The sequence below is a fragment of the Mus caroli genome, unplaced genomic scaffold, assembly GCF_978045245.1.
Source record: "Mus caroli unplaced genomic scaffold, Mus_caroli_1 scaffold_18, whole genome shotgun sequence".
In the NCBI taxonomy this organism is placed as follows: Eukaryota; Metazoa; Chordata; class Mammalia; order Rodentia; family Muridae; genus Mus; species Mus caroli.
This window is the reverse complement of record NW_028227273.1, coordinates 57,568,147-57,595,351: the sequence shown is the minus strand read 5'-3', so window position 1 is coordinate 57,595,351 and position 27,205 is coordinate 57,568,147. Positions and strand designations below refer to the sequence as shown.

The 27,205-nt window shown below is 48.0% G+C and overlaps 1 protein-coding gene and 3 pseudogenes across 1 annotated transcript; all 4 read right to left on the bottom strand.

The window, feature by feature from the left end:
- Positions 1–3,537, bottom strand: LOC110312221 (H-2 class I histocompatibility antigen, Q10 alpha chain-like; annotated as a pseudogene).
- Positions 3,538–7,927: 4,390 nt separating this feature from the next.
- On the bottom strand, positions 7,928–11,680 carry LOC110312222 (H-2 class I histocompatibility antigen, TLA(B) alpha chain-like). The gene is made up of 6 exons (XM_021185773.2): positions 11,498–11,680; positions 11,042–11,311; positions 10,613–10,888; positions 8,682–8,957; positions 8,436–8,549; positions 7,928–8,139 (listed from the first exon to the last, which is right to left on the bottom strand). Exons 1-6 carry the CDS (start codon positions 11,574–11,576, stop codon positions 7,928–7,930), a joined length of 1,227 nt encoding a protein of 408 aa, XP_021041432.2. The 5' UTR covers positions 11,577–11,680.
- A 4,344-nt stretch (positions 11,681–16,024) lies between these two features.
- On the bottom strand, positions 16,025–16,369 carry LOC110283689 (transmembrane protein 14C pseudogene; annotated as a pseudogene).
- A 6,966-nt stretch (positions 16,370–23,335) lies between these two features.
- LOC110312223 (H-2 class I histocompatibility antigen, Q10 alpha chain-like) lies at positions 23,336–27,205 on the bottom strand (annotated as a pseudogene).

Here is a 27,205-nt window from a genome sequence, read left to right as displayed (position 1 = left end):
TCACCAGGCCTGCTTGCTCCCTGACACATCTTTTCCAGCCCCGAGGACAGCACCAACAATGGTTCTAATGAGGATGATGGACTGAGGAGGTTCTGGGAAGGAAAGGGCAAGGAAGGGAAAGTGAGGGTCATGTCTCTTGCCATCAACCCTGACCTTATCCAGGGTTTATAAAAGGTTCCCGCTTTCCCTGACTCCAGCTCTGCACCCACACCCTCCTTACTCCATCTCAGGGTGAGGGCCTCAGGCAACCTTTCATGGTCCACATGGCATGTGTATCTCTGCTCCTCTCCAGAAGGCACCACCAGAGCTGCCCACTTCTGGAAGTTTCCATCCCCTGCAGACCTGGTCTCCACAAGCTCCGTGTCCTGGGTCAGATCCTCTCCATTCAACTGCCAGGTCAGGGTGATGTCAGCAGGGTAGAAGCCCAGGGCCCAGCACCTTAGGGTGACATCACCATCAGGTCTGGGATGATCCTTCACTTTTGTCTTTGGGGGGTCTGGAGACAAAAGTTAGAAATGTCAGGCATTTTTCTTTCTTCTGGTGCCTCTATCAGTGTCCATAAAACTGTCCTGAGAATGGACTTAATCAGGTGTGGTAGAGGTGAAAGTCCTTGATAGCTTAGACACAGTGTTGTGGATAATGTTATGTTTGCAGAATTGTAGATCTGGGCTACCCAGCCCATGGTCAGAGACTCTTAAGTGTGCAGTAGAAAAAGTGACTTCTTCCCTGACCAGGTGATCCAGAGCCTGAGCTGCACTGGAGTCAGACTCCAAAGTGCTTGTGTGTGGGCTGAGAATGGGTCCTGAGCAAGGCCATGGCTCACAAGGACTGCAGATGGGAGGTTAACTGACTTGGTTATTTCAGGCTCTTCCTTCCTTCATGATACACACTCTGAGCTTTCCTGAGAAAAGGATAAGACCTAGGATAAGGGAGACCCTTTCCTGATAAAGGGTGAGGAGTCCCAGGAGAACTCTCCTCCTCTAATGTATGAGGGAGAGAGATGGAGATGGAGAGGGAGAGGGAGAGGGAGAGGGAGAGGGAGAGGGAGAGGGAGAGGGAGAGGGAGAGAGAAGGGAGAGGGAGAGAAAGAAGAAGAAGAAGAAGAAGAAGAAGAAGAAGAAGAAGAAGAAGAAGAAGAAGAAGAAGAAGAAGAAGAAGAAGAAGAAGAGAAGAAGAAGGGGGAGAGGAAAGCTGTGTCAAAGAAACAGCCTGAGTTCTGTCTCAAGTCAGAATCAGGCAAGAATTTCTGATTCTTCAGTATCTCCTTTGAGACAGTGATTGTTTCACATTTACTTCAGAAATAGTCAAAAGAAAGACAGAAAATGGCTAAATATAGGACAGGGAAAAGCCACATTATGTATTGTTCCAAACAAGAGGAATCTTTACTTAAAGATCCAGTTGAGTCCCAGGAAAACTCCTGGACCTAAGAAACACTTATTGTTTAAGGACACAAAATCAGTGTCATGTCATTCACAATAACTCTCAAAGAATTAAGAGTTCAGGGATCTATCAAATCAAGGAAATGATAGAAGTCTACCTTGCAAACTTCAAGGTACTGTAGTAAGAAATCACCTAAGAAGATGTCAGATGCTGGACCTAAAACCCTTGCTCCAGGATTGGCAGAGGTAATATTGTGAAAATGGCCATTCTACCAAAGTAACCTACAGACTTAATGCACTAGTATTAGACTCTCATTAATTTGATATGTTTAGAAAATAATATAGAAGAGCACGTAGAGCCAAACAGTCTCAGGAGTAAGAACTGGAGGTGTTTCAGTCCCAGCCTCAAATTATACTGCAGAGCTCTAGTGACAGGAACAGGGTGAAACTGGCCAAAAATAGATAGGAAAATCAAAGGCATGTGGTAGAGGTGCTGGACATGAAATGTCAAGGCTATGGAATACTATTTAGCTCTAAACAATGTAATCACAAACAACCAAGGCAAATGGGTGAACGTAGCATATATAGTGTTTTTGAGGTTACACAAGGACAGGAAGAAAATTACATAGCCTTTCCGTATGTGTGGGATATAGCAAAAAAACATATGTATAAATGTAACCAATTGTATACATGTGTACAGTATAACATGGCCAAAGGAAACAAGGAAGGTAAATATTGAGAGACAAGAAGAGACAGAATGCAGATAATCACCTTGAGGTATGAGACAGGGCAAGAAGCCAATTGTTTTCTAGTTCTACCTCTGTCATCGATTCTCTCCCTCTCTCCCTCCTCTTTCTTTTTTCTTTGCCTATTGGTACTGGGTTTATATTTAATAATTCAAAGTGAATATTCAGCGGTTCAGAATGGCTATTCTAACTGGATATAAATTTACTAGGATGTATGGCGTCCATTCTGGTTAATTTCAATGTGATATATATATATATATAGTCACTTAAAAAAAGATTGTAAAAACAAGAAGAGACAAGGGCCTCACCCCAGCTGAGGGTTTCTTCTTCCCCAGAACTGACCCCCAACCCGAGGGCAGAGGGAGGAGCTGCCTGTGGCCCCTGCACCAGTGTGCAGCAGCATCTCCTTCCCGTGCTCCAGGTATCTTTGGAGCCACTCCACGCGGGTGCTCTCCTGGTAGGTCTTGTAATGCTCTGCCTCTTCAGCCTGCTCCCACTTGCGTGGGGTGATGAGCGCCTCCATGTCTACCGCCGCCCAGGTTTTCAGGTCAACCTTCAGGATGATGTAATCGCGGCCTTAGTGGGCATACTACTAGTACCCGTGGAGAAGGTTCTGGTCTGACCCCAAGTCACAGCCATACATCCACTGGAACGTTTGAGAGCCTGCGGGATCTCGGGATTAGCCCCGCCCGCCCTTCGCGTCCTAGGAATCCCCCAACTAAAAGTGGAAGTGGGTCCCTGGTCTTGGGTCCCAGCGGGTCCAGCAAGTTCTGGGAGTTCCTCGGACTGGGGACCCAGGACTTCTCTGGCCCCTGAGTGAGACGAGGAGGGGTTGTGACTTCCGACTTGGGGTCACTCACCACCCTTGCTCTGTGTGTAGTAGCCAAGCAGGGTCCTTAGATTCACTTGGAAACTCTTCTCATGGCCCTCTGCGACTTTTGTCTGTAGCTCCCAATACTCAGGCCCCTGGAGCTCATTCCAAGGCGCACGCGGCTCATATCTCGGATTCTCCGCGTCGCTGTCAAAGCGCACGAACTGCTTGTGATCCACGTAGCCGGCTTCCATGTACAGGGGTTTGCCCTGGCCAGGCCGGGACAAGGCAGTGGAGAAATACCGCATCGAGTGTGAGCATGGGGGCGGGGCGCGATGAGACCCGGACCTCTTCCCCGGACCCCGTGATGGTGCGCAGGTCCGGAAGGGAGCAGGGCGTAGGGCTCGGGACGCAGGTGGAGAAGGGGCGAAGGGTCTGGTGGGCTACGCGGGGTCGCGGCTTCCCCAGTGCTGTCCCCGCCCCTCCCCGCAGAGGCCTTTTTCCTTCCGACCCCTCACCCACCCTCACGGGTCTGGGTCCAGGCCAGGGCGGTTGCCTGCAGCAGGAGCAGCATTCCCTGCTCCATTGTCCCCAGCTGGCAATCAGGGCATGTCTGAGTTGCGGGATCTGCCATGACTTCACAACCAGTGCCCTGGGCCAAGGTGTTTGGTTTCCCAGGAACTTGCTATCCAACAGGGGTGGGTGGGTGGGTGGGTGGGGGTGAGATCTGAGAGTAAGTCATTAGTGTCCTGGAGAAGGATCTGACCCAGGTTAGGAGCAGAAGTGAAACTGGAGAGATGGGGAATCCAGGGCCCTGGGATTGCCCACCCCTGACCTAGCCTGGACTAAGACTTTGCTTCGAACACTTATAATTGAAATAAAATGCTAAGAAGTTTGCCCTATAGTAGCTTAGTGCAGATAGAAGTGCAGAATAGGATAATTCCTCATCTTTGGGCACTGTAGCTTTAGCTCAGAGTTCTCTGACTTCCCCAGGAAGATTGTTGGAGAAGTGCACTTCTCAGTTATCTGCTGCACTGTAGCAAAGCAGCCAAGCTCAGCATGTGGAGACTGCGACCACTGATACTTCCCACAGTGTGTGACATCAAGAGTCCTGGGGTGACCCTGGTTCAGGAACACTCCCAGGTCCTGTTTTCTTCTTGCTGTGTTTTCTCAAGGCTTCTCTAGAGCTGGGGTCACATGAGATAAGGTTTCCTCATATGGCAGATGGAAAGGACTCAGGTTCTGGCTGGCTGGCCCCAAGAGTCCTCTGTCCCTTATTTACCTAGATGTCTCTTGAGACTGCTCTTGAAAGAGCAGCTTACTTACCTAGAGCCAGCCATGAGAGAGAGAGAGAGAGAGAGAGAGAGAGAGAGAGAGAGAGAGAGAGAGAGAGAGAGAGAGAGAATGATAGAATATTACAGATTGTGTGCAGTATGTTCATGATCCAATACAAGAACATGACCATACTATCAGTCTGTCTCTGTCAGGAAAAGGGAGAGAGCAGGTCCTGACCACCTGAGAGAATGGAATCAAGGGCAGAGCTGCAAATCTGTGAATACCCACTCTAACTACAATGTTACTCCAGCATCCTGTGAGTCAGATGGACATTTAGTGATCTTCTTTTTGCAAGGTGTTAGTTAAAAAAAAAACAGTTTAAAATTTGATACAACAAAAGAAGACACAAGTTTCTCAGTTTTCACTGAAAGGCCTTTACAACAATTTCTTTCTAAAGTTCAACTTGTGTCTTATTTATTGTTCTCTTGCTGTGAAGAGACACCAGGATCATGGCAACAACAACAACATCATCAAGAACCACAGAAATCATTGAACTGGGACCTAATTACAGTTTCAGGGGTTTAGTCCATTGCCCTCATGGAGGGAAGCATGCTGGCAGGTAGGGAGGCATGGTGTTAGAGCAGTAGCTGGGAGTTCCACATCTGGTTCCTCAGGCAGTTTCTGTCTTGGGCTTTGGAATCTTCCTAGACCACCCTGAGTGACATACCTCCTAATCCATTAGATAGTGACAGTCCCTAATGACCAAGCATTCAAGTCTTTAGGCCAATGGGGGCCATTTTCATTCAAACTACCATATTCCACTACCTGGCCCCATAGGAGTGTAGACATAACAGAATGTAAAAGGAACTCAGTCCACCTTCAAAAGTCTGCATAGTCTGTCAGTCTCAACACTTTAAAATTTCAAGGTCTATACTCTCTTCTGAGGCTCAACACAATCTCTTAATTGCAACCCTTCTATAAGAAAATAAAAACCAGGTCACATAGTTGAAATATACAGTGGCAAAGGATGTGCATTTGTGTTTCAAAAGGAAGGGAAAGAGCAAAGTGAGAAAATGATGGATCACAGACTAAAACCCAGCTGGGCAAACTGCAAACTGCATCTCCATGTCTGCTGCCAAAGCTCTCTCCAGATTTCCAGCTCCTGTCAGCTGTGTTGGCTCTTTCAGCTCTTTCAGGCTGGTTGACACATAATAGCAGCTCTCCTTGAGAATACAGGAAGACTGGCATCTCCCAGTCTTGGGTTCTCCAGTGAAATCCAGGATTCACTCTCCCAGCTTTGCTCAATGGCCTCTCTGGGCCTCTGTGGAGGGACTCTCTGGACACACAAGTGTAGGGAGATTCCATAAGCCAGAATAAAGCTGCCAAGTTCTGCTGCTTGCTGGAGCTAGAACGTGGCCCCCACATTCATTTATCTCCAGATCAGTTTTGTGGTTTTGGTGGTTTTCTTCTTATTTTCATTTACAGGTTGGAAGCATTTCTGTGTGTGGCTTGTCCCTTTCTTCCACTTAGCAGTAGATTTTCTGTAAACTTCATTCCCATGAGCACTAGACTTAGTGGTCCTTTTCTCTTCAAACCGTACATTTTTTATTTTCGTAATGTACCCTGCTCATTTCCATTAGATGGGTGCATGGGAGTGGCCATTAATAAATAAGCGAGCAACACAGGCAATACAGGACTCTCCTGAATTCTCCTCTGCCAAGGCCCTTAATCTAAAACTCTCTGATTTAATTTCAGACAGACTTTTTTCTCAAGGACAGAAAACAGCCACTGTCTTCTCCAAAATGATACAAGAATGAGTTTCCAAACCACATTACTGATATTCTTCTCCTTTTAAACTTCTTTACCAGGGCTCCCAAAGATCAACCTGCCCTCAGCTCTGCCTCCCATGCCTCCATTAGCTTGGCTCTTTAAGCCTTGCTTCATGCATGCAACTGTTCTTCTAATCCAAAACCCAAAGATCCACATTCTGCCATTCATCTGCATGGTCAGGCTGGACACAGGGATACCCTGATCCCATGTATCCAATTTGGAGACAGGGTTTCTCTGTGTCACCCTGAGTGTCCAGGATGGCCTGGAAATCAGTGGTTCTCTGTAGTCTTCCCTTCCCCAGCCTGAAATCTGCCTGCTCAGGGGTGGAGCTTCCTGTTCAATCATTCTGCCACGCCCACTGCTAGAACCTGCTGTTTTGCTGTTTGGAGCCATACACCTGGTCACCCTGCTACTGGACCCCGAGATTATTTGGCGGGAATCCGGCCCCCTTCCCCTTCTTCATAACTGCGTGCGGAACAGTAAAATTGAGCTTTGATCAGAATGCCTGTGTTAGCTGCATCATTTTCTCTCGTCGCCTAGCCCCTCTTCTCTTCCAGGTTTCCAAAATGCCTTTCCAGGCTAGAACCCAGGCTGTGATCTGCTGGCCGGACACAACAGTTCTTCTGTCTGTCTCCTGAATGTTGGGATTAAATGTGTTCACCACCACTCTCCCGAAATTTCTTCACTGGTAATGTCATTTTCTCAGCTGCACAACAGGCCTGGTACAGTCCTAGGGGCTCATAATCCTGGTCATAAGAGAAGGCTAAGGCCATGCCAGTGTTCCTATGATCAGAGTCTGTCATCCAGTGACTCTATTAAGTGACAAGTACCAAGGACGTAGAGGTGAGGAATGACCAGAGCGGCAAGGACGTGAACACGGACTGAGCTCCACCTGGCACAGCCCCATTCACAAGCAGATGCCAGAGGACTCCTGCCCCACCTGACATACTCAGCACAAGAAACACAGATTCTGGAAGGTCCTCCATGCTGCCATTTATTTCCTCCACAATACTTAGATATTCTCAATCCTTAAATTTACCCACAAGTGAACTGCTCAGGTCAAGGAGTTCATACTCAGATTCTTTTCTTAAGATTTATTCATTTCATGTAGGTGAGTACACTGTAGGTGTCTTCCAACACACCAGAAGAAGACATTGGATGCTATTGTATATGGCTTTGAGCCACCATGTGGTTTCTGGGGATTGAACTCAGGACCTCTGTGCTCTTACCACTGAGCCATCTCTCCAGCCTCCACATTCATATTATTATTTTTTTTTCTCTTTTGGTTGTTTTTCGAGATAGAGTTTCTCTGTGTAGCCCTGGCTGTCCTGGAACTCACTCTGAAGACCAGGCTGGCCTCAAACTCAGAAATCTGCCTGCCTCTGCCTCCCAAGTGCTAGGATCAATGGCCTGTGCCACCACTGCCTGACATCCACATTCAGATTCTCATGTTCAGTATGGAAATGAGGAGACACACTGTGGCGTGTGAGGAGACACACGCCCAGGACAGCATGGAGCTGACAGGATGAACATGTCCCCTAATGCATGTGGACCAGGAAGGTTGGCTGTGCAAGGGATGACAGCTAATGTAGGGTCTGAGTCTTGGTGTGCAGGGGCAGACTGTGCTCTCCAGATTTTCCCATTGTATGCATAGTCAAAAGCATAAAACTGCAGACACTGCTGCCCAAAGTGATTTCACTGTTCAGAAGTCAGAACTTGTGACTTGGTCCTATGTGGCAGCTGTCCCAAGATGAAGAACAAGAGTCAGGGCAGTCAATATGAAAACATCTCAAAGGCCTTCCTCTCATTCAAAGGTTTAAATATGAAAAACCCAGTGACCCAGTCCTTTCCAGTTTGCCTCAGCCCCAATCCCAGGCTCCCAGGTGTCACCTTTTCAAGTCTCCAGAGACAAGACAGAAACTGTCCTTGCCTGTAGTAGAAGAAGTAACAAGACACTGTCCGGAGACCACTGGTGAGTCTGGAGGAAGATCCTTCAGCCCAGATTCGACCATGAGTGACTCAGATTCACCTCGAGTGCTCAGGGGCAGCTGTTCCCCCTCATTCTGACATGCAGCAGTGTTTTCGTCTCTGTTTCTACCTGTTTAAAAAAAAAAAAAGATATGAGAGACCAAGGAAGTTCTGGACCATGGACATTATATGCAGGGGATGAACCAAGGCCAGCCTGGAGATCTGTAGTGTTTAGCATGAGCCTTGCCCTCTGACCTCTGGGAGGTCATTGAGAATCCTGTGCAGACCCCCCATTACCATTATGAATCTGTCTTTTATTGTAAGGTGAGTGTCTGCAAACAGACCCAGAGATGGGCAATCTTGTGCATATAGTCTATGTGTATTGGTTTATAATCATAAGGCACCCAGCCACAGACCCTTCCATACCTTTGTTCTTTATCATCCACATCATAACACTTCCGCTCATAAAACCTAAGATGACCATAGCTCCAAGGACAGCACAAACAATGGTCCTGGTGGGCATACTGGACTGAGGAGGCTCTGGGAAGGGAAGGGTAAGGACATGAGGGGAAAGTGAGCAACATGATCTCAACTCTCAACTCTGACCAGCTGAGGGTCTTCAGAAGGCTCCAGCTTTACTTGACCCTAGCTCTGCACCCACACTCTCCTTACCCCATCTCAGGGTGAGAGGCTCAAGCAGCCCCTTATGGTACACATGACATGTGTATTTCTGCTCTGCCCCAGAAGGCACCACCACAGCTGCCCACTTCTGGTAGGTCCCATCCCCTGCAGGCCTGGTCTCCACAAGCTCCGTGTCCTGAATCAGTTCCTCCCCATTCAACTGCCAGGTCAGGGTGATGTCAGCAGGGTAGAAGCCCAGGGCCCAGCATCTCAGGGTGACATCACCTTCAGGCCTGGGGTGATGGGTCACATGTGTTTTTGGAGGATCTGAGGAGAAGAGTTGGAAAGTTTGGGCATCATATATTTTTTTCTGGTGACTCCAGAAGTGTCTGTGAGGCCACCTGGGAAGGAAATGACTGGAACAAAGGTCAAATTTCCCCAGTAGGTTACATACAATGTTCTGAAAATTCTAGAACTTGTGCCCAGGAGGAGCTAAGTGTCCCAGGAGGCAAAAAGGGGCCTCTGCTTCTGTCTGGGTAGGGCTCAGAGATTCAGCATCACTGACATCAAATGTCACAGAGGTTGGGTGTGGGCAGAGAACAAGGCCTGAAAGAAGCCATAGCTCAAAAGCACTGCAGACTCATGGGAATTGTTTTCTGTTCTTACAGGAACCTTCTCTTCTGCCTTTTCATCCTGAAGAGACTCTGGACTGTCCAGAGACAAAGGTGGTCCCTTGGGAGAGCCAGTCTCTGAGATAGTCAGGAAACACAGGAGTACTCTCCCTCTCCCATATTGAAGAGAAAGGAACACTGAAGAGGCTGGAACATTGTGTCAAATGAAGAGACACCCAGTATTGCTGGTAAGATCAGGAAAAAGAAAGAACTGTCCTGGGCTGGTGAGATTGCTCAATGGGTAAGGACACTGATTGCTCTTTGAAGGTCCTGAGTTCAAATTCCAGCAACCATATGGTGGCTCACAACCACCTGAAATGAGACCTGACACCCTCTTCTGTTGTGTCTGAAGACAGCTACATCGTACTTATGTATAATAATAAATAAATAAATCTTAAAAAAAAAAAAGAAAGAAAGAACTGTCCACTCTCTACTCTCTTCTTTGATATGGAGTGTTAGATCTTAGCTATTGCAGTAAAGCAACTCATTATTCACTTAAGTAAATATCAAAAATTATATATATATATACATATATATATATAGTGGAATCCTGTTGAGCTCTACACAATGTAATCACACAATTATCTAGGAAAATTGATGGACTTTGAATATACAATATTAAACGAAGTCACACAATCTCAGAACAACAACAGGAAGTAAAACCACAGTCTTTTTGCTCATAGAGGCAATTTAGCAGAACAAACAAACAAACAAACAAACAAAAAACCATATACTTGTTAAGAAATGTACCTGCTGTTACTTGCAACATGACATAATGAAATCAGAAAATGCTAATATTAGGAGATGGGCAAGGAATAAATGTAGGTAAAGGACTTGATGGACAATGGAAGGGAATAATTGATAACTACTTCTAATTCTGTCACTGATTCTCACTGTTTCTGTCTCTCTGTTTCTGTCTCTCTATCTCTTTCTGCCTCTGCCTCTGTCTCTCTGTCTCTCTGTCTCTCTCCCTGCCCTACACCCCTGGGGTCGATGTTGGATAGCCATGAGTATATTTAATGGAAAATAGGTAAAATTCAAATTCTCTACTGGTTCAAAGTGGCGATTCTAACTGTATACAAACTCACTGAGCTGGGTATAGCCTTTGGTTTGTGTAATTTCCATATGTTATTTTTCTGTTGTTGCCTTTTAAAATTAAAAAAACAAAAAACCCAACCAAAAAAGCAAACAAACAAACAAAAAGAAAAAAGAAAAAGAGATGGGAGTTTTCCCAGCTAATGAGTTTCTTCTCTCTCTAGACTAAGCCCAGCACAGAGGCAAACGGACATGGAGTTACCTGCAGCCACGCACCTGTGCACACCTGTGTATTTTTTCTGTTCTTCAGGTATCTGAGCAGTGAATCCTTGCATGGACCCTGCAAGTAGGTCCTACGGAGCTCTGTATAACCAGCCTGCTCCCACTTGCTTCGGGTGATCTCTGCTGCCATGTCCGCCACTGTCCACGTTTTCAGATCTCCATTCAGGGCAATGTAATCGCGGCCATCATAGCCATGTTGCTCATAAGCGCGGAAGACGCTCCCGAAATACTCCACCTCACAGCCATACATCACCTGGATGGTGTGAGAGCCTGGCCCCCCTCTCCTAGTCAGGCCCGCCAACCCTAGGACTGACTTCTCCAAACTGAAAGGCAAACCCAGTCCCTTTTGCACCCAGTGATTAGGCGGCTTGCATAAGAGGGAGAGGAGTGGGGACAGACTCTTAGGTTTGGAGGGTTCCTCACCATTTTGGCTCAGGTTGTAGTAGTCCAGCATAGTCTGCAGATTCTCGCGGAAAAACTGTGCATTGCTTGTGACGATCTCTGTCTCTCTCGCCCAATACTCGGGCCCCTCTTGCTCCACCCATGGCACACGGAGCTTATATGTCGCAGTCTCCCCTGCGCTTTCGAAGCGCACGAACTGAATGTCATCCAGGTAGCCCACAGCGATGTACCATGGTTCGCTGATTGCAGGTCGGGACAAGGCGGTGTAGAAGTACCTCAGCGAGTGTGAGCCTGGGGGCAGCACATGGTGAGACTCCAACCTCCTCCCAGAACCCGGGCAGGGTGCGCAGGCCAGGGAAGTAGAAGGACTCAGGTCTAGGGTCTTGAGTCCCTAGAGAAGTGGTGGAGGGTCTGGTGGAGGGTGGACTTCAGCCCCACCCCGCTAAAAGGCTGTTTCCCTCCTCATTCAGCACTCACCTGCGCAGGTCTGGGTCTGGCCTGGTGAGGCAGCCAGGAGGATCAGGAGGGTGCCAGGCACCATGCTCCCCATCCTCATGTTAGGGAGATCCGAAGTTGTACAAAGTCCTGGACTTTGTAACTTGTAATCACAGAGTTTTATTGCATTTTCTAAGTACCTGCTCTCAACAGGAGTGCAAAGCCTTTGACAACAATCTGACAATGGTACAGAGAGCAGGAAGTGAAACTATAGTTCTGTACAGCTCAACCTAATCCCTGCCTTCAGGCCTCAGACCCTGACAGCCACTTCCGGGGACTTGGGACTTTGTCTTGACTCCTTCTTCTGCACTGAACCCTGGGTATAGATAGCATCCTCTATCTGAGCCCTGCCCAGAATGTCAGGTGGTAATCAGAGTGGAAACTTTCAGGGTTAGAGCGGTTGTTTTGCTCCCTTCTACCTCCACACCTGACCCCACTGGGATGGTCCTCAGGTGGTCTGGAATGCAGTGGAGAGATGTTTTCTTTAAAGCAGGAGGCTTTGCCAGTGCCTGGCAAATACAGAAGTGGATGCTCACAGTCATCTATAGGATGGAATACAGGGCCCCCAATGTAGGAGGAGCTAGAGAAAGTACCCAAGAGCTGAAGGGGTCTGCAACCCTATAGGTGGAACAACAATATGAACTAATCAGTACCTCCAGAACTCATGTCTCTAGCTGCATATGTAGCAGAAGATGGCCTAGTCAGCCATTATTGGGAAGAGAGGCCCTTTGGTCTAGCAAAATTTATATGCCCCCGTACAGGGGAAAGTCAGGGCCATGAAGTGGGAGTGAGTGGGTAGGGGAGCAGGGCGAGGGGAGGGTATAGGGGAGTTTTGGGATAGCATTTGAAATGTAAAGGAAGAAAATATCTAATTAAACACATATGTTAAAAAAAAAAAAAGCAGGAGGCTTTGACCAGCAAGCACCACACAGTTTCCCACAGACAGAGACCAGGAGTCTGTGTTCACCTGTAGTGGTTTAGGGTTAGCTCACACTGCCAAGCCAAACTGCTATGGAATCTGTGTTCTAAATACATAAAAAATGGGTCCAAACATCTTTGTGCTAGATCCACAGCAGGTCCTAAAAGTCTCCTGTCAGGTCCACCTGCACTGGGGAAATAACAGTTTTGCACAGCAGCACCAGACTGTCAGCTTCTTCATATTTCCTTCATGCTGCATCATCCTCCCTTGTTAGCATGACTTCTCTTTAACCTCTCAGTGGCCTTGTTACTGTGTGCATCCCATGCCTGCATTGTCTTCTGAGAAATGGGAAGATGTTTTCATCGTTGTCCTGATCTCTAAGTTGCCCAGAATAGCCAACTACTCCAATATTTCCGTCTGAGGTCTTTTAACACTAAAAGCCATTCATCCAGAACTCTATTAGTCTTCTTTTTCTTATATAAGTGCATGGACATTCATACAAGCACAGACACGGACACACATTCACACACACACACACACACACACACACTCATACAGTCACATATACACACATTCACACACACACACACTCACATACACACATTCACAACTCACTCACGAACATTCACACACATAACACACACATACTCACTCACAAACACACTCACACACAAACTTACATGATCACCAACCCATACTCACATACTTTCACACACATAATCACAAACACAAACTGACATACATTCACACACACTCACACAATCACAAACACAAACTCTCTCATACCCACAAACTCACACACACATTCATACACTCACTCACATACACACTCATACACAAACTCACACACTCACACAATTACGAACACACACTCACACATATTAAAACACAAGCACACACATACGCACACACAGACTCACACACACACACATACATACACACACACACACACACACACACACACACACACACACATGCTATCAACATAGCCTGTTGCTCTCCCTTTCTAGACTTCCTGCTTCCTCTTGTCTTTGAGTCTGTGAACATGGCTGTTTCTTTCCCCCTCTGGGCTCTCCATCCTGGGTCAGATAATGGTTTCAGCTGCTGCTCAGTTTGATTCTCCTTTTCGTGTATGGATTTGTCTGTTGCCTCCAAAGCACTCAGAAATCTCTCTGTCCCTCTCAAGGCATCCCTGTGCTTCCCATCAATGCACAGATGTCTGAGGCCAGCCTGCCTGGGATTCTCCTTCAGAACCCATATCCACATCTGGAGTCAACTCCCTCCTTTAGTTTCTGGCCTCTGATTCACTGCACAGATTTCTATGCATAGTCAAGACCTCACACCTCAGAGTACTGCTTTGAAATGCTAAGGAGAGCATTGAGACATCTCCTGGGGAGTTAGGATGCTCACCCAGGCAATGTGGGGTGGCATTCCTGACAAGTGCAGGAAGCAGCAGTGTTAACCCACATGAAGGTCAGGGCTCAGGTGACTAAGGTCTCAGGCACTGTCTGCTTCTTTCCCAGAATGTCTGCCAAGGTGGGAAATGGCTGTAACCCTGCTCCCACACCAGCCCTTATTTGTATAATCTGCAGACCTGCTGAGCAGAAAGTCACTGTGGTCAAACTAACAGGGCACTGTTCACTCCCAGGCCTGCAGGCAGCTCAGGGCAGCAGTATGGTCCACAGCCTCCAGAGTAAACTGTGGCTTCACCCTGGAAACTGGGGTCATCGAGAGCTGGGAGTCAGATGAGCAGAGGCACCCAGAGGACAGCCAGGATGAAGAGGAGGGCAGGTCCTCTCTGCTGTCAACTTTGACCTCAGCTTCTGAGTTCTTTTTCTCTTCTGGGACAGCTACAGGTATCAGAACCTCCTGGGCTCCTGGGTATGCAGAGCCAGCTCCTGCAGCTGAGACCCAAACACCCTGCAGACCTCACAAGCACAAGATGGACTGTTCATGGACATTTGCAGGCTGGAGGCTTTCTTGAATCTTTGTAGGAGCAAAATGTTTCTGCAGTGCTGGAAGGGAGGCTTGGGCATATCTCTTTTCACTTGGTGAAATTGCAGGGACCAAGGGCTAGAGAGCCAGTGAGGGTGAGCTAGTACAGGTTCTGACCAGATGAACAGACCAAGGTAACCAAGGTCTACAGCAAACTGAATCCAAGGAACTGGGAGAAGTGTCCTCTGGTTTATGCAAACCAGCCAGTAGGAGACCCTCAGATGCTCTAGACTGTACTTGTGGCTGTTTTGAAGTCCTTCCTGGAGCTGGCAGTGCTAAGTGGTCTAGGTCCTCTCTGGCCATGAGGTGCTGGTTCAGAAGATGTAGGCCAAGCTGAAGCCCATCAGCAGGTGTGGTTCTCAGGGCCTTGTGTAACTGCCTTGACAGCTCCTGCATCCGGTATGTAAGGTGGCAGTTGAGGCATCAGATGCAGGTGGTATCTGCCCAAACACCCTGGGAGACTGAGTTATAAATCTTCAAGAGAGAGGAAGAGCAGGATGCCAGTGACTTTGATGTCTCTATCTGATTACTCTCTGCTGCCTTTATGGTGGGTGATTGCTGCACTGAGAAGGCACAGAACTCCAGAGCATTTGAGGCAAAGCTTGTCTCTGTCCAATTCATTGTCAGAGCTCTGTGGGCAGCTCTGACTGCATCAAATATCTCCATGCCAGGGTGGCTGGTTGGCCTGCCAGGGCTGCACCAAGCTCAGCTCCTAGTGAGTTCAGAAACTCAGAACTCGCAGCGCCACCTTCTGGTACATCTGTGTGCTTGCAGATCCCATTCTCTCCAGAGCACATGCACCCAATTTTAACTTCCTCCGTGGTTTCATGCTGGTTCACTAAGGCAGTATCTTCCTCTAGGGCCCGAATCTGAGGCCTGCAGGTCTACGTGTCTGGTGGCAGGACTTGCCATGCCAGCTACCTCTCCATGCTTTGCTCAGTGTGTCCCAACACTAGTAGACAAGTGTAGCCTCTGCGAATCACCAAGAGCCTCAGTGAATTTGAGAACTTGTAGGAAGGAAGGCACTGGACCCAAGATGGTCCCCTCTCTGCACTGAGCCTCCTACACCTCCTGGTTTCTTGTCTGTCTGTGTGTCTGTCTTGTCTAAATATTTAAGACAGGGTTTCTTTCTTTTTTTCTTTCTTTTCTTTCTTTCTTTCTTTTTTTTTTTGTTCTTAATAGAAAACTTTATTTTCACTGATAATGTCACCATAACATAATTTCATAGCAGACCTGTGCAAAAGATCCCACATCACCAACGTCTCCAAGAGATTTCACACACTTCTGGGCAGGACAGAAAGCTCTGCCCCGCCCCCGTGTTGACAGTCAATATTTTACCCCTTTATCTATGAGTACAGAAAGGCAAGGCATCATAACTTGAGAATGAAGCCGCAAGAAGGCAGCGTTAGCTGAGGTCGGACGCTTGCCACCTCTGAATGGCCACCACAGCAACAGCAAGTTTGCCTCAGTGTGCTCAGGGTGGGTCTTTGAAAAATGTCCGACCTTGTAAATATGCTGCACTTATCTCTTCAACATTGTAATGTGGAGGTCTGGAGAGCTTCAACTCTTTAGGAGTCCACGCAGGGTTATGGCTGTTATGGATGAGGTGAACTCAACAGACCAATTCCAGCTTTGGCAACCATCAGCAAACTGGCTTCTGCGATTAACCCTGCAGGCATAAATTTCCCAGAGTTGTAGACTCTCATCCCCATAATGCCGGCCAAGGTCCCAGATGTAGCTAGGAAAACCCACACATTCCTGGGATCCTGAGACAGCTGGTAGGCACCCAGGCCTGCTAGGCCCCCGAAGAAGAGTCCAGCAGCCAGGGACAGCACACTACCTGCTTTCGCATAGCCAATAATCCCACGGGTAGCAACCAGGGCTGCATAGCCTAAACCAAAATACTGTAAAGGCACCAATGGGCCACTGTCCTTCTGCATTGTTCAGTCACTTTGGAGGCCACACCAGGGCTTCACCTCCACTCTTCTTAGCGTCTCCGAGGAGCATGGTAAATGTTGCTTTCTCTCCAACGTCCTCCATACTCAGTTTGCAAACTTTTAGAAAACCTTGCACCCAACCCTCAGCTCCTGTTAGGCTGGAGCAAGGGACCAGAAAATGTCCGGGAACCGAGTCACAACTGCACTACATCCCTACAAAGTGACTCCTGCTCTCTTATGGAAAAGCCCTCCATGGTGCGGAAGCAGCACACGCGCATTTAGCTTTCCACGCCCAGAACTGCAGTTAGAGAACATTTTAGAGAGGCAGGAGCAGGCCAGGGAAGGGAGCTCAGCATAGTGTGCACAGGAAAGCCCCGCATGCCTGCGCTTGGGGAACAATCCCCTGGTGGTAGAGTAGGCAAAGAAAGAACACACCCAACCAACACCAGAGCCAAGCCCAGAGGCCTGAGCTGGAGGACAAGGGTGTAAGCAGACCGCCAGAAGCCGAGGTCACAGCCAAGGGTGTCAAGACAGGGTTTCTTTGTGTAACAGTCCTGGCTGTCCTGGATCTCACTTTGTAGACCAGGCTGGCCTCAATCTCAGAGAGTTCTGCTTACCTCTGCCTTCCAAGTGCTAGCACTAAAGGCATGAATCACCACTACCTGTCACCTCCTGGGTTTCTGATCTCCCTCTGGTTGACCATTCTCTTCCTGCAGTGAATACATCAGGAGCTGGTGTCTTTGCATGGGCTGACTGGAGTGCCAAGGAGGCTCTGGAATTGGTGTGCTCTGTTGGAAGAGAGTAAGCTCTTTGACGAGGCTCTCTGCCCTGAACACATCTTTTGTTTTGTTTTGTTTTGTTTTGTTTTGTTTTGTTTAGAGCCAGGTTTTCTCAGTGTAGCCATCACTGATTATCCTGGACTTACTTTGTTGACCAGGATGGCCTTGAACTCACATTTCTGCCTCTGTATCCTGAGTCCCTGGATCAAAGGTGTACACAGTCATACCAGGTTTTCAAGTTCTTTTTTTTTAGCTGTTGCATGAAAGAGAGTTGTCCATATTTATGGGCTTTCCTGTGATATTTGCACATCTGTATTCATATTTGAAAGTGATCCTGTGGTATCTCCAACCTGTATACATATCTGTGGGTTACCCTGAGATACTTCCACACCTGCATGCACAGTATCAGGTATGAGTGTGAATCCTATACATCTCCTCCAAGGTGTGATTTCTGCAGTGAAGACATTTAGAGTCTTGGCTTCCAGCTTTCTGAAAGCTACACCCTGTTCTGGTTTCCTAGTTGCCCTACTGTCTTAGTCAGGGTTTCTATTCCTGGAAAAAACATAATGACCATGAAGCAAGTTGGGGAGTTCTGATTGCCCTTGAATTCACTATGCCCATACTGGGCTAGACATTAGAGAATCATTTTCCTCTGTCTCCCAATCCTGGGATTAATCCTGGGGTGTGCAATGGCTTTTTTTACAACTTTCCTCCCACAGCAGCAGGCAGAGCCTCCTTTCCCACCCACCCTAGACAGTGTCCCTGGATCCTGAGCTCCAGGCTTTCACACACTGGGACCCCAAAGAAGAAGTATACCAGCAATCTCTGAATAAGAGCAGGCTTAGTCTTGCACATGAAAAAGCCCACAAACAGCTAGGCCCCAGCTTGGCCTGGAGCTGTTCACTTTCAGAGACTGAGGGTTTCTTTTTTCTTGGGACTGAGCCAGAGCCTGAGGGCAGAGTGAGAAGTTGCCCTTGAGACCTGTGTTCTGCAGTTCTTCCTATGCTCCAAGTGTCTGCGGAGTGATTACATGCACTGGCTCTCCAGGTAGGTCCTGTATCTTTCTGCCTCACCAGCCTCCACCAACTTTCTCTGGATGATGAGTGCTGCTGTGTTGTGTCCATCGCTGTCCTTGTTTTCAGATCCTTGTTCAGTGTGATGTAATTGTGGCAATCCTAGGCAAACTGCTCATACCTGCAAAGGAGGTGCCTGTTCTAATCCACATCACAGCCAGACTTAGCTTGGATGGTGTGAGAGCTTGGCCAGGTCCTCGAATTTCAACCTTGATCTGCGGCCCCACCCTCCTGTGTCCTTCCTTAAAATAAATGGGAGACCCCTCATAGTTTCCGTTTCTGTAGAACCTTTGAACCCTTGGGGACTTGGCTTCTGACTCCCAGAAACTTAGCATCTTGACTTTGTAAGTAGTAGCCAAACAGAGCCTGAAGGTTCCCTGGCTCTCCTCAGCTCTCTTTGCATATCCATCTCTCAACATTCCAGGCCCACCTGTTCCCTTCACCATGCATGCAGCTCATATCTCAGAGTATCCATGTCCTAGCCGTCCATGTAGCAGATTTTCTTATAGCCGACTACTATATACCCAGGATTCATGAGACCTGGCCTGGATATCGCAGTGTGGAAATACCTCAGTGAGTGTGAGCCTGGGGGCTGCAAGGTGACACTCAGAACTCCTCCTGGGACCCTTGTTGGGTGAGCATGCCGAGAGGGGAGGAGGGAGCGGGGCTCAGGAGAGGGGGCAGAAGGTCTGGAGGGTGAAGCAGGGACTCTGCTTCCCTGGTGCTGCCTTGGACCCTCCCCACAGAGGCCATTTCCCTGTCAACCCAGCACTCACCCACATGGTCTGGGTAGGGACCAGGGTGGCAGCCAGGAGCAGGAGCAGCATGCAGGGCACCATCGCCCCCTTGTGGGAGCCAGGATGCATCTGAGTCTGGCGGGCTGCATGGAGTGTATAACCTGTGACCACAGCAAGACTGGTTGGTTTCCCATGATCATGCTACCAAATGGGGGTGAGATCTGCCAGCACTTCACCAGTGTCCGGGTAGGACACAGGGTAGGAGCAGAAGTGAAACTGGGGAGATAGGGAATCCCCAGACCTGGGCTTCCCCACCCCTGACCTCACCTGGGGACTAAAATTTGCCCTAACACTTAAAGTTGAAATACCATGATAAGAATATAAGAGTGTTGCCTTAGAGTATCTTAGGGAATATTGGAGATAGGACAGTTCTCTTCTTTGAAAGCTGTGGCTTTCCGAGTCCTTGGAACTCCCCAGGAAAATTGTTGGAGAACTGCACTTCTCAGTTATCTGCTGCACTGTAGCAAAGCAGCCAAGCTCAGCATGTGGAGACAGCATAGCACTGATACAGTGTGTGACATCAAGAGTCCCTGGTGACCCAGGCTCAGGAGTGTGCCCAGGTCACAGTTGTTTTCTTTTTGCTGTGTTTTCTCAAGGCTTCACTAGAGCTGGGATCACATGAGATACGGCTTCCTCATGTGGCAGCTGGAAAGGCCTCAGGTTATTGCTCTCTGTCCCCAGCAGTCCTCTGTCCCTACTTACCTAGATGTCTCTCTTGAGACTGCTCTAGCTAGACATAGCAGCGTACTTCCTTAAAGCCAACCTTTAGAGGGAGAGAGAGGGACAGAGGGAAAGGGAGAGGGAGAGGGAGATGAAGAGGGAGAGGGAGAGGGAGAGGGAGAGGGAGAGGGAGAGGGAGAGGGAGAGGGAGAGGGAGAGGGAGAGGGAGAGGGAGAGGGAGAGGGAGAGGGAGAGGGAGAGGGAGAGAGGAGACAAAAGTAGAAGAGGAAGAAGGGAGAGAAATAGAGAGAATAATTATGTGTAAATGCTAATTATCCAGTCCCAGATCACAGTCCATCACTCCAGCTTCCTCCATCAGGGGAAGGGAGTGAGCAGGCCCTGAACACCCAAGAGGTTGGAGGTAGCAGAGTCTGAAACCTTTGAAAGCCCACTGTAGAGAAAATTCAATTCAGAACATGGCTGCTCTGGCAGGAGATCATATCCAAATACCTTCTAGGTCTGTTAGACACTTCAGGAATAAAAACATGCTTTCAATTCCAAGAGATAGAGGCAAGCAGATCTCTGAGTTTAAGGCCAACTGGTATAGAGCAAGTTTCAGGTAAAAAAAAAAAAAAAAAAAAAAAAAAAAAAAAAAAAGCCTAGATCCAAGGCATTATGGAACACATCTTTCATCCTACAGAATGGAGGTAGAGTGAGGTTGTAGAAGGAAGCACTCCTGTTTGCAAGTGATGTGTAATAGAGTGGCAGAAAAGGTGACAAACTGGAGAAAGATCTGACTGAATAGGATCTGCCCGACTCTCAGGGGAAGAGAGAAGAAAGGGGAGCTACTTAAGGGGGAGACAGACAGTACAGGAGGAGGAGAGCACAGTACAGGATACAGTGGAGTTCCTGGAGAGCAGTGCAGTAGAGTTGAGAGGGAGACTGGAGCAGCACAGAGAGGGAGAAGGAGGCAGTGTTACCAGGAGAATTCTACAGAGACAGATTGGAGAGAGAACAAGCTAGACACAGGGAAAGCCAGCAAGAGCAAGAGAATCAGAAGGAGTCAGAAGATTAGAAAAGATGGCCAGGGTTCATTTTAGCCAAGCAGTGCAATTCAGAAGCTGAGAGAAAAACCAGATTGAGTACTTCATCTGGGAGAGGAGTTTTGAGCCAGACAGCTGAGTTGATCCAGCCAGGTAGAGTTCAGAAAGAGCCAGCAATAGTGAGTTAGTCTCAGAGGCTGAAAACATTCTAGGCCTAGATTGGATTACATGGAGGCATGAGGTTTACACGACTAGCCCTATTTTAGCAGATTGAGGAAGTAAGTCTCCCAGACAACAATTACAACAAGACAATTAAAGATACTTTTACAACCCACTCTAGATACAATGTTTCTTCAGCATCCTGTGAGTTAGATGGATATTTAGAGATCTTCTTTTTGTAAGGATTTAATTTTTTTTTAAAAAAAGGGTAACTTCTAATACAACAAAAGATGACACAGGTTTCTCAGGTTTTCTCAAAAGGATCTTTAAAATGAGGTTTCCCTCATCCCCTAGCCAGGGTTTCTCTGTGTAGTCCTGGCTGTCCTGGAACTCACTCTGTAGACCAGGCTGGCCTCAAATTCAGAAATCTGCCTGCCTCTGCCTCGGAAGTGCTGGGATTAAAGGCTTGTGCCACCACTGACCAGCAAATGAGTTTTTGAAAAGATTTATTTATTTATTTATTTATTTATTTATTTATTTATTTATTTGATGAGTACACTGTAGCTGTCTTCAGACACACCAGAAGAAGGCACCTGATCCTGTTACAGATGGGTGTGGGCCAGGAAGGGGTTGCTGAGAATTGAACTCAGGACCTCTGGAAGAGCAGTCAGTGCTATTAACCTCTTAACCACTGAGCCATCTCTCAACCCACTAAGTTTTTTTTTGTTGTTGTTCTTTTTTAAAATTCATCGTGTGTCTTAGTAATTGTTCTGTTTCTGAGAAGAGAAAGGATGACAATGGCAATTCCTATAGAAGAAAGCATTCCATGGGGCTACTTTACAATTTTAGAGGTTTGGGTCATTCTAATTACATTGGAAGGATTTTGGCATGCAGGCAGCCAAGGTGCCAAAGAGGTAGCTGGGGATTCTACATCTGGTTCCTCAGGCAGCAGGAAGAGAGCCTCTGGACTGGTTGGTTTTTGGAGCACACCTCCTAATCCATTTAAATAGTGCCACTCCCTAATGACCAAGCACTCGATTCTATGGGCCAATGGGGGCCATTTTCATTCAAACTACCATATTCCACTACCTGGACCCTTAGGCTTGTAGCCATATCATAATGCAAAATGTACTCAGTCTAACTTAGAATGTCCCCATAATCTGCCAGTGTCAACATTTTAAAAGTCCAAAGTTATCGTCTTTCCTGAGACTCAAGACAATCTTCTAATTGCAACCTTTCTAGAAAGAAAATCAAGATGTAGGTCACATACTTCTACCACACAGTTGCCCAAGATGTACATTTGGTTTTTTTTTACAAGGAAAAGGGGCAAATAGAGGAAATACTGGATGGAAGACTAAAAACCAGGCAATCTGTAATCTACATCTCCACGTCTGATGCCAAAGCTCTCTCCAGATCTCCAAGTCCTGTCAACCATGTTGTATGCAATGCACTTCTCTCCCTCAGGCAGGCTGACACCTGCTGGTAGTTTTCCTTGGCAATACATGAAGACTGGCATCTCCCATATCTTGGGTTCTCCAGAAAACCCCAGGTGATATTTTCACAGCTTCCCACAAGGGCTCCCTGGGCCCCATTGTCACACAAGACCCCACAGAGGAATCCTGTCCCACCTGACCCTCAGCACAGAAAACACAGATTCTGGAAGGTTCTCCATGCTGCCATTTATTTCCTCCACAGCACTCTGAGTAGTCTCAGTCCCTTAATTTACCTGGAGTTCACATTCAGATTCTTATGTTCAGTGTGGAAGTGAGGAGCTGCAGTTCATGGAGCTGACAGGATGCAGATGTCCCCAAGTACCTGTTAGACCAGGAAGGTTGGCTGAGGAAGAGATGACAGGCAGTGCAGAGACAGAGTCCTTGTGTACTGGGTTAGGCTGGTGTCTCCAGGTCTTCCCATTGTGTGCATGAGAAAAGCGCAACCCCCCAGACACTGCTCCGCAAAGTGATCTCACTGTTTAGAAGTCAGATCTTGTCACTTGGTCCCATGAGGCAGCTGTCCCAAGATGAAGAACAAGAGTCAGCACAGTCAATATTTAAACATGTCAAAGGCTCCTCTCTCACTCACAGGTCTAAATCTGAGTGGCCCAGGGACCCAGTCCTCTCCAGTTTGCCTCAGCCCCAATCTCAGGGCCCCAAGTGTCACCTTTTCAAGGCTCCAGAGACAAGTCAGAGGTCTAGGAACTGTGCCTGTCTGCAGTACAAGAAATAAGGGGTCGCCGGGCTTGGTGGTGCACGCCTTTAATCCCAGCACTTGGGAGGCAGAGGCAGGCAGATTTCTGAGTTCGAGGCCAGCCTGGTCTACAGAGTGAGTTCCAGGACAGTCAGGGTTACACGAGAAACCCTGTCTCGAAAAACAAAACAAAACAAAAAAAAACAAAAACAAAAAAAAAAAAAGAAAGAAAGAAATAAGGGGTCATAGTCAGGAGGCTGACAGCTGATCTTCAGCTCAGCTTGTACACCAACTGCCTCAGGGATAATTGTCCCTTCCCAAACTGACCTGCAGCAGGAGCATAGCCACTGTTTTCACCTGTGAGAAGAAACACTATGAGAAACCTGGGAAGTCCTGGTCCCAGGAGATTTCCAGAACAATAACAGCAGGAGTAGGAAGGTGCAGGAGGCATGAGGAGGGAGTTATGCAGGGAGTGAACCAATGGCAGCCTGAGATCTGCAGTGCTGTGCAGGAAGCTTCCCCTCTGACCTCTGACCGCAGAGATTCATGTGTGGATCACCTCCACCATCAGGGTTGTTACTCTCCCCTTCATTTTTCATGTGCTTTACTGTATGATGGGTGTCAGCACACAAATCCAGAGATGGGCACGGTTGCACATATGGTACATGTGCACTGCCTCATATTTACAGTGCACCCTTGTGAAAGAACCAAGTAGCAGCCCTTCCATACCCTTTCTCTTCTTCTTCATCCACATCTTAACACCACCAATGATAAAACCTAAGATGACCCCAGCTCCAAGGACAGCACCAACAATGGTTCTAATGGGGATGATGGACTGAGAAGGTTCTGGGAAGGAGAGGGCAAGGGAGAGAAAGTGAGAGTCATGTCTCCTGCCAACAACCCTAACCTTATCCAGGGTTTATAGAAGGTTCCAGCTTTCCCTGATCCCAGCTCTGCACCCACACTGTCCTTACCCCATCTTAGGGTGAGGGCCTCAGGCAGCCTCTCATGGTCCACATGACATGTGTATCTCTGCTTCTCTCCAGAAGGCACCACCACAGCTGCCCACTTCTGGAAGGTCCCGTCCCCTGAAGGCCTGGTCTCCATAGGTTCCATGTCCTGGGTCAGGTCCTCTTCCTCTCTCTTCCAAGTCAGGGTGATGTCAGCAGGGTAGAAGCCCAGGGCCCAGCACCTCAGGGTGACACCACCTTCAGGTCTGGCATGATGGGTCTCTTTTGTCTTTGGGGGATCTGAAGAGAAAAGTTGGAAAGTGCAGGCTTTTTTCTTTCTTTTGTGACCTCCAGCAATGCCCCTGAGACCGCCCTGGGGATGGATTGAATCAGGTGTGGTACAGGTAAAAATCCCTCTTCTATAGCTTAGACACAGTACTCTGGACAATCTTATCATTTGGAAATTTTAGATCTGGGTTAAGGAGGCCATGGTCAGGGACTCCAGGTGCTCACTAGGAAAATTTACTTCTTTCCTGACCAGGTGTGTCAGAAGCTGACCATCACTGGAGTCAGACTCCAAAGACCTTGTATGGAGGGGGAGAATGTGCCCTGAGCAAGGCCAAGGCTCACAAGGACTCCTCCCCTCCTGAGACTCACTCTTAGCTGTCCTGAGAGAAGGTTGAGACTTGGAGAAGGGAGACCCTTTCCTGATAAAAGATGAGGAGTCCCAGGAGAACTCTCCTCCTCTCATGTGCCAGAGAGGGAGAGAATTGAAAACTGTGTCAAAAGAAAGAGAGCCAGAGTTCTTCTGTCTGAAGTCAGACTCAGACAAGGATGTCATTCTCTGGTATCTCCTTTGAGACGGTGATAATTTCATATTTGCTTCAAAATTAGACAAAAGAAAGACACAAAAGGGATCAATATAGGAAAGGATGAAGCCACATTATGTATTTTTCCAAACCAGAGGAATCTTTAAATACTCAGCTGAGCCACAGGAAAACTCCTGGACCTAAGAAACACTTATTGTTTAAGGACACAAAAATCAATGAAAGAAAAAAGTAGCCTTCACTTATACAACAGTGCACTCTCAGAGGAGGACATTGGAGAGACATGTCATTCACAATAACTCTCAAAGAATTAAGAGTTCAGGGATCTATCAGATCAAGGAAATGATAGAAGTCTACCTTGCAAACTGCAAGGTACTGTAGTAGGAAATCACCTAAGAGGATGTCAGATGCTGGACCTAAAACCCTTGCTCCAGGACTGGCAGAGGTAATATGGTGAAAATGGCCATTCTACCAAAGTAACCTACAGACATAATGCACTAGTATTAGACTCTCATTAATTTGATATGAATTGTAAATAATTTAAAAGATCACTCAGAGCCAGTCTCAGGAGTAAGATCTGGAGGTGTTTCAATCCCAGCCTCAAATTATACTGCAGAGCTCTAGTGACAGGAACAGGGTGAAACTGCCCAAAAATAGACAGGAAAATCAAAGGCATGTGGTAGAGGTGCTGGACATGAAATGTCAAGGCTATGGAATACTATTCAGCTCTAAACAATGTAATCACAAACAACCAAGGTAAATGGGTGAACTTAGCATATATAGTGTTATTGATGTTACACAAGGTCAGGAAGAAAATTACATAGCCTTTCCTCATGTGTGGGATATAGCAAAAAGCATATGTATAAATGTATCCAATTGAATACATGTGTACAGTATAACATGGCCAAAAGGAAACAAGGAAGGTAAATATTGAGAGACAAGAAGAGACAGAATGCAGATAATCACCATGAGGTATGAGACAGGGCAAGAAGCCAATTGTTTTCTAGTTCTACCTCTGTCCTGGACTCTCTCCCTCCCTCCTTCCCTCCCTCCCTCTTCTTTCTTTTTTTTTTGTCTATTGGTACTGGGTTTCTATTTGATAATTCAAAATGAATATTCAGCGGTTCAGAATGGCTATTCTAACTGGATAGAAATTCACTGAGATGTATGGCTTCTGTTCTGGTTAATTTCAATGTGTGATTTTTTTTTTGTCACTTAAAAAAAAAGATAAGTGTATATATAGACAAGAAGAGACAAGGGCATCACCCCAGCTGAGGGTTTCTTCTTCCCCAGGACTGAGCCCCAGCCCAAGAGCAGAGGGAGGAGATGTCCGCAGCCCCTGCACCAGTGCACAGCAGTGTCTCCTTCCAGTGCTCCAGGCAGCTGTGGAGCCACTCCATGCAAGTGCTCTCCAGGTAGGCCTTGTAATGCTCTGCCTTATTAACCTGCTCCCACTTGGGTGGGGTGATGAGCGCCACCCTGTCCGCTGCTGACCATTTTTCAGGTCATCTTTCAGGGCGATGTAACCGCGACTGTTGTAGGCCATACTGCCATTACCCCTGGAGGAGGCTCCCGTCGGACCCCACGTCACAGCCATACATCCACTGGAAAGTGTGAGAGCCTGCGGGACCTCGCGGTCAGCTCCGCCCGCCCTTTGCGCCCTAGCAATCCCCTAAACTAAAAGTGAAAGTGGGTCTTGGGTCCCAGCGGGTCCCGCAAGTTCTGGGGAGCTCCTGGGACTTGGGACCCAGGACTTCTCTGGCCCCTGAGTGAGAGGAGGAGGGGTTGTGACTTCCGACCTGGTGTCACTCACCACCCTTGCTCTGGTTGTAATAGCCAAGCAGGGTCCTTAGATGCACTGGAAAACTCTTCTCATGGCCTTGTGCGACTTTTGTCTGTAGCTCCCAATACTCATGCCCCTGGAGCTTCATCCATGGCGCGGGCGGCTCATATCTCGGATTCTCCGCGTCGCTGTCGAAGCGCACGAACTGCATGTCGTTCACGTAGCCGGCCTCCGTGTACAGGGGCTTCCCGTGGCCGGGCCGGGGCATGGCAGTGGAGAAATACGGCATCGAGTGTGAGCCTGGGGGCAGCGCGCGGTGAGACCCCGACTTCCTCCCAGGACACGGGGCTGGTAAGCGGTCCCGGAAGGGAGCAGGGCGCGGGGCTCCGGACGAGGGTGGAGAAGGGGCGGAGGGTGCGGTGGGCGACCCGGGGAAGCGACTTCCCAGGTGCGGTCCCCGCCCCGCCCATGTCCACAGAGGCCTTTTCCCTCCCGACGCCGCACCAACCCTCAAGTGTCTGGGTCCAGGCCAGGGCGGTCGCCTGCAGCAGAAGCAGCATTCGCTGCGCCCTTGCCCCCAT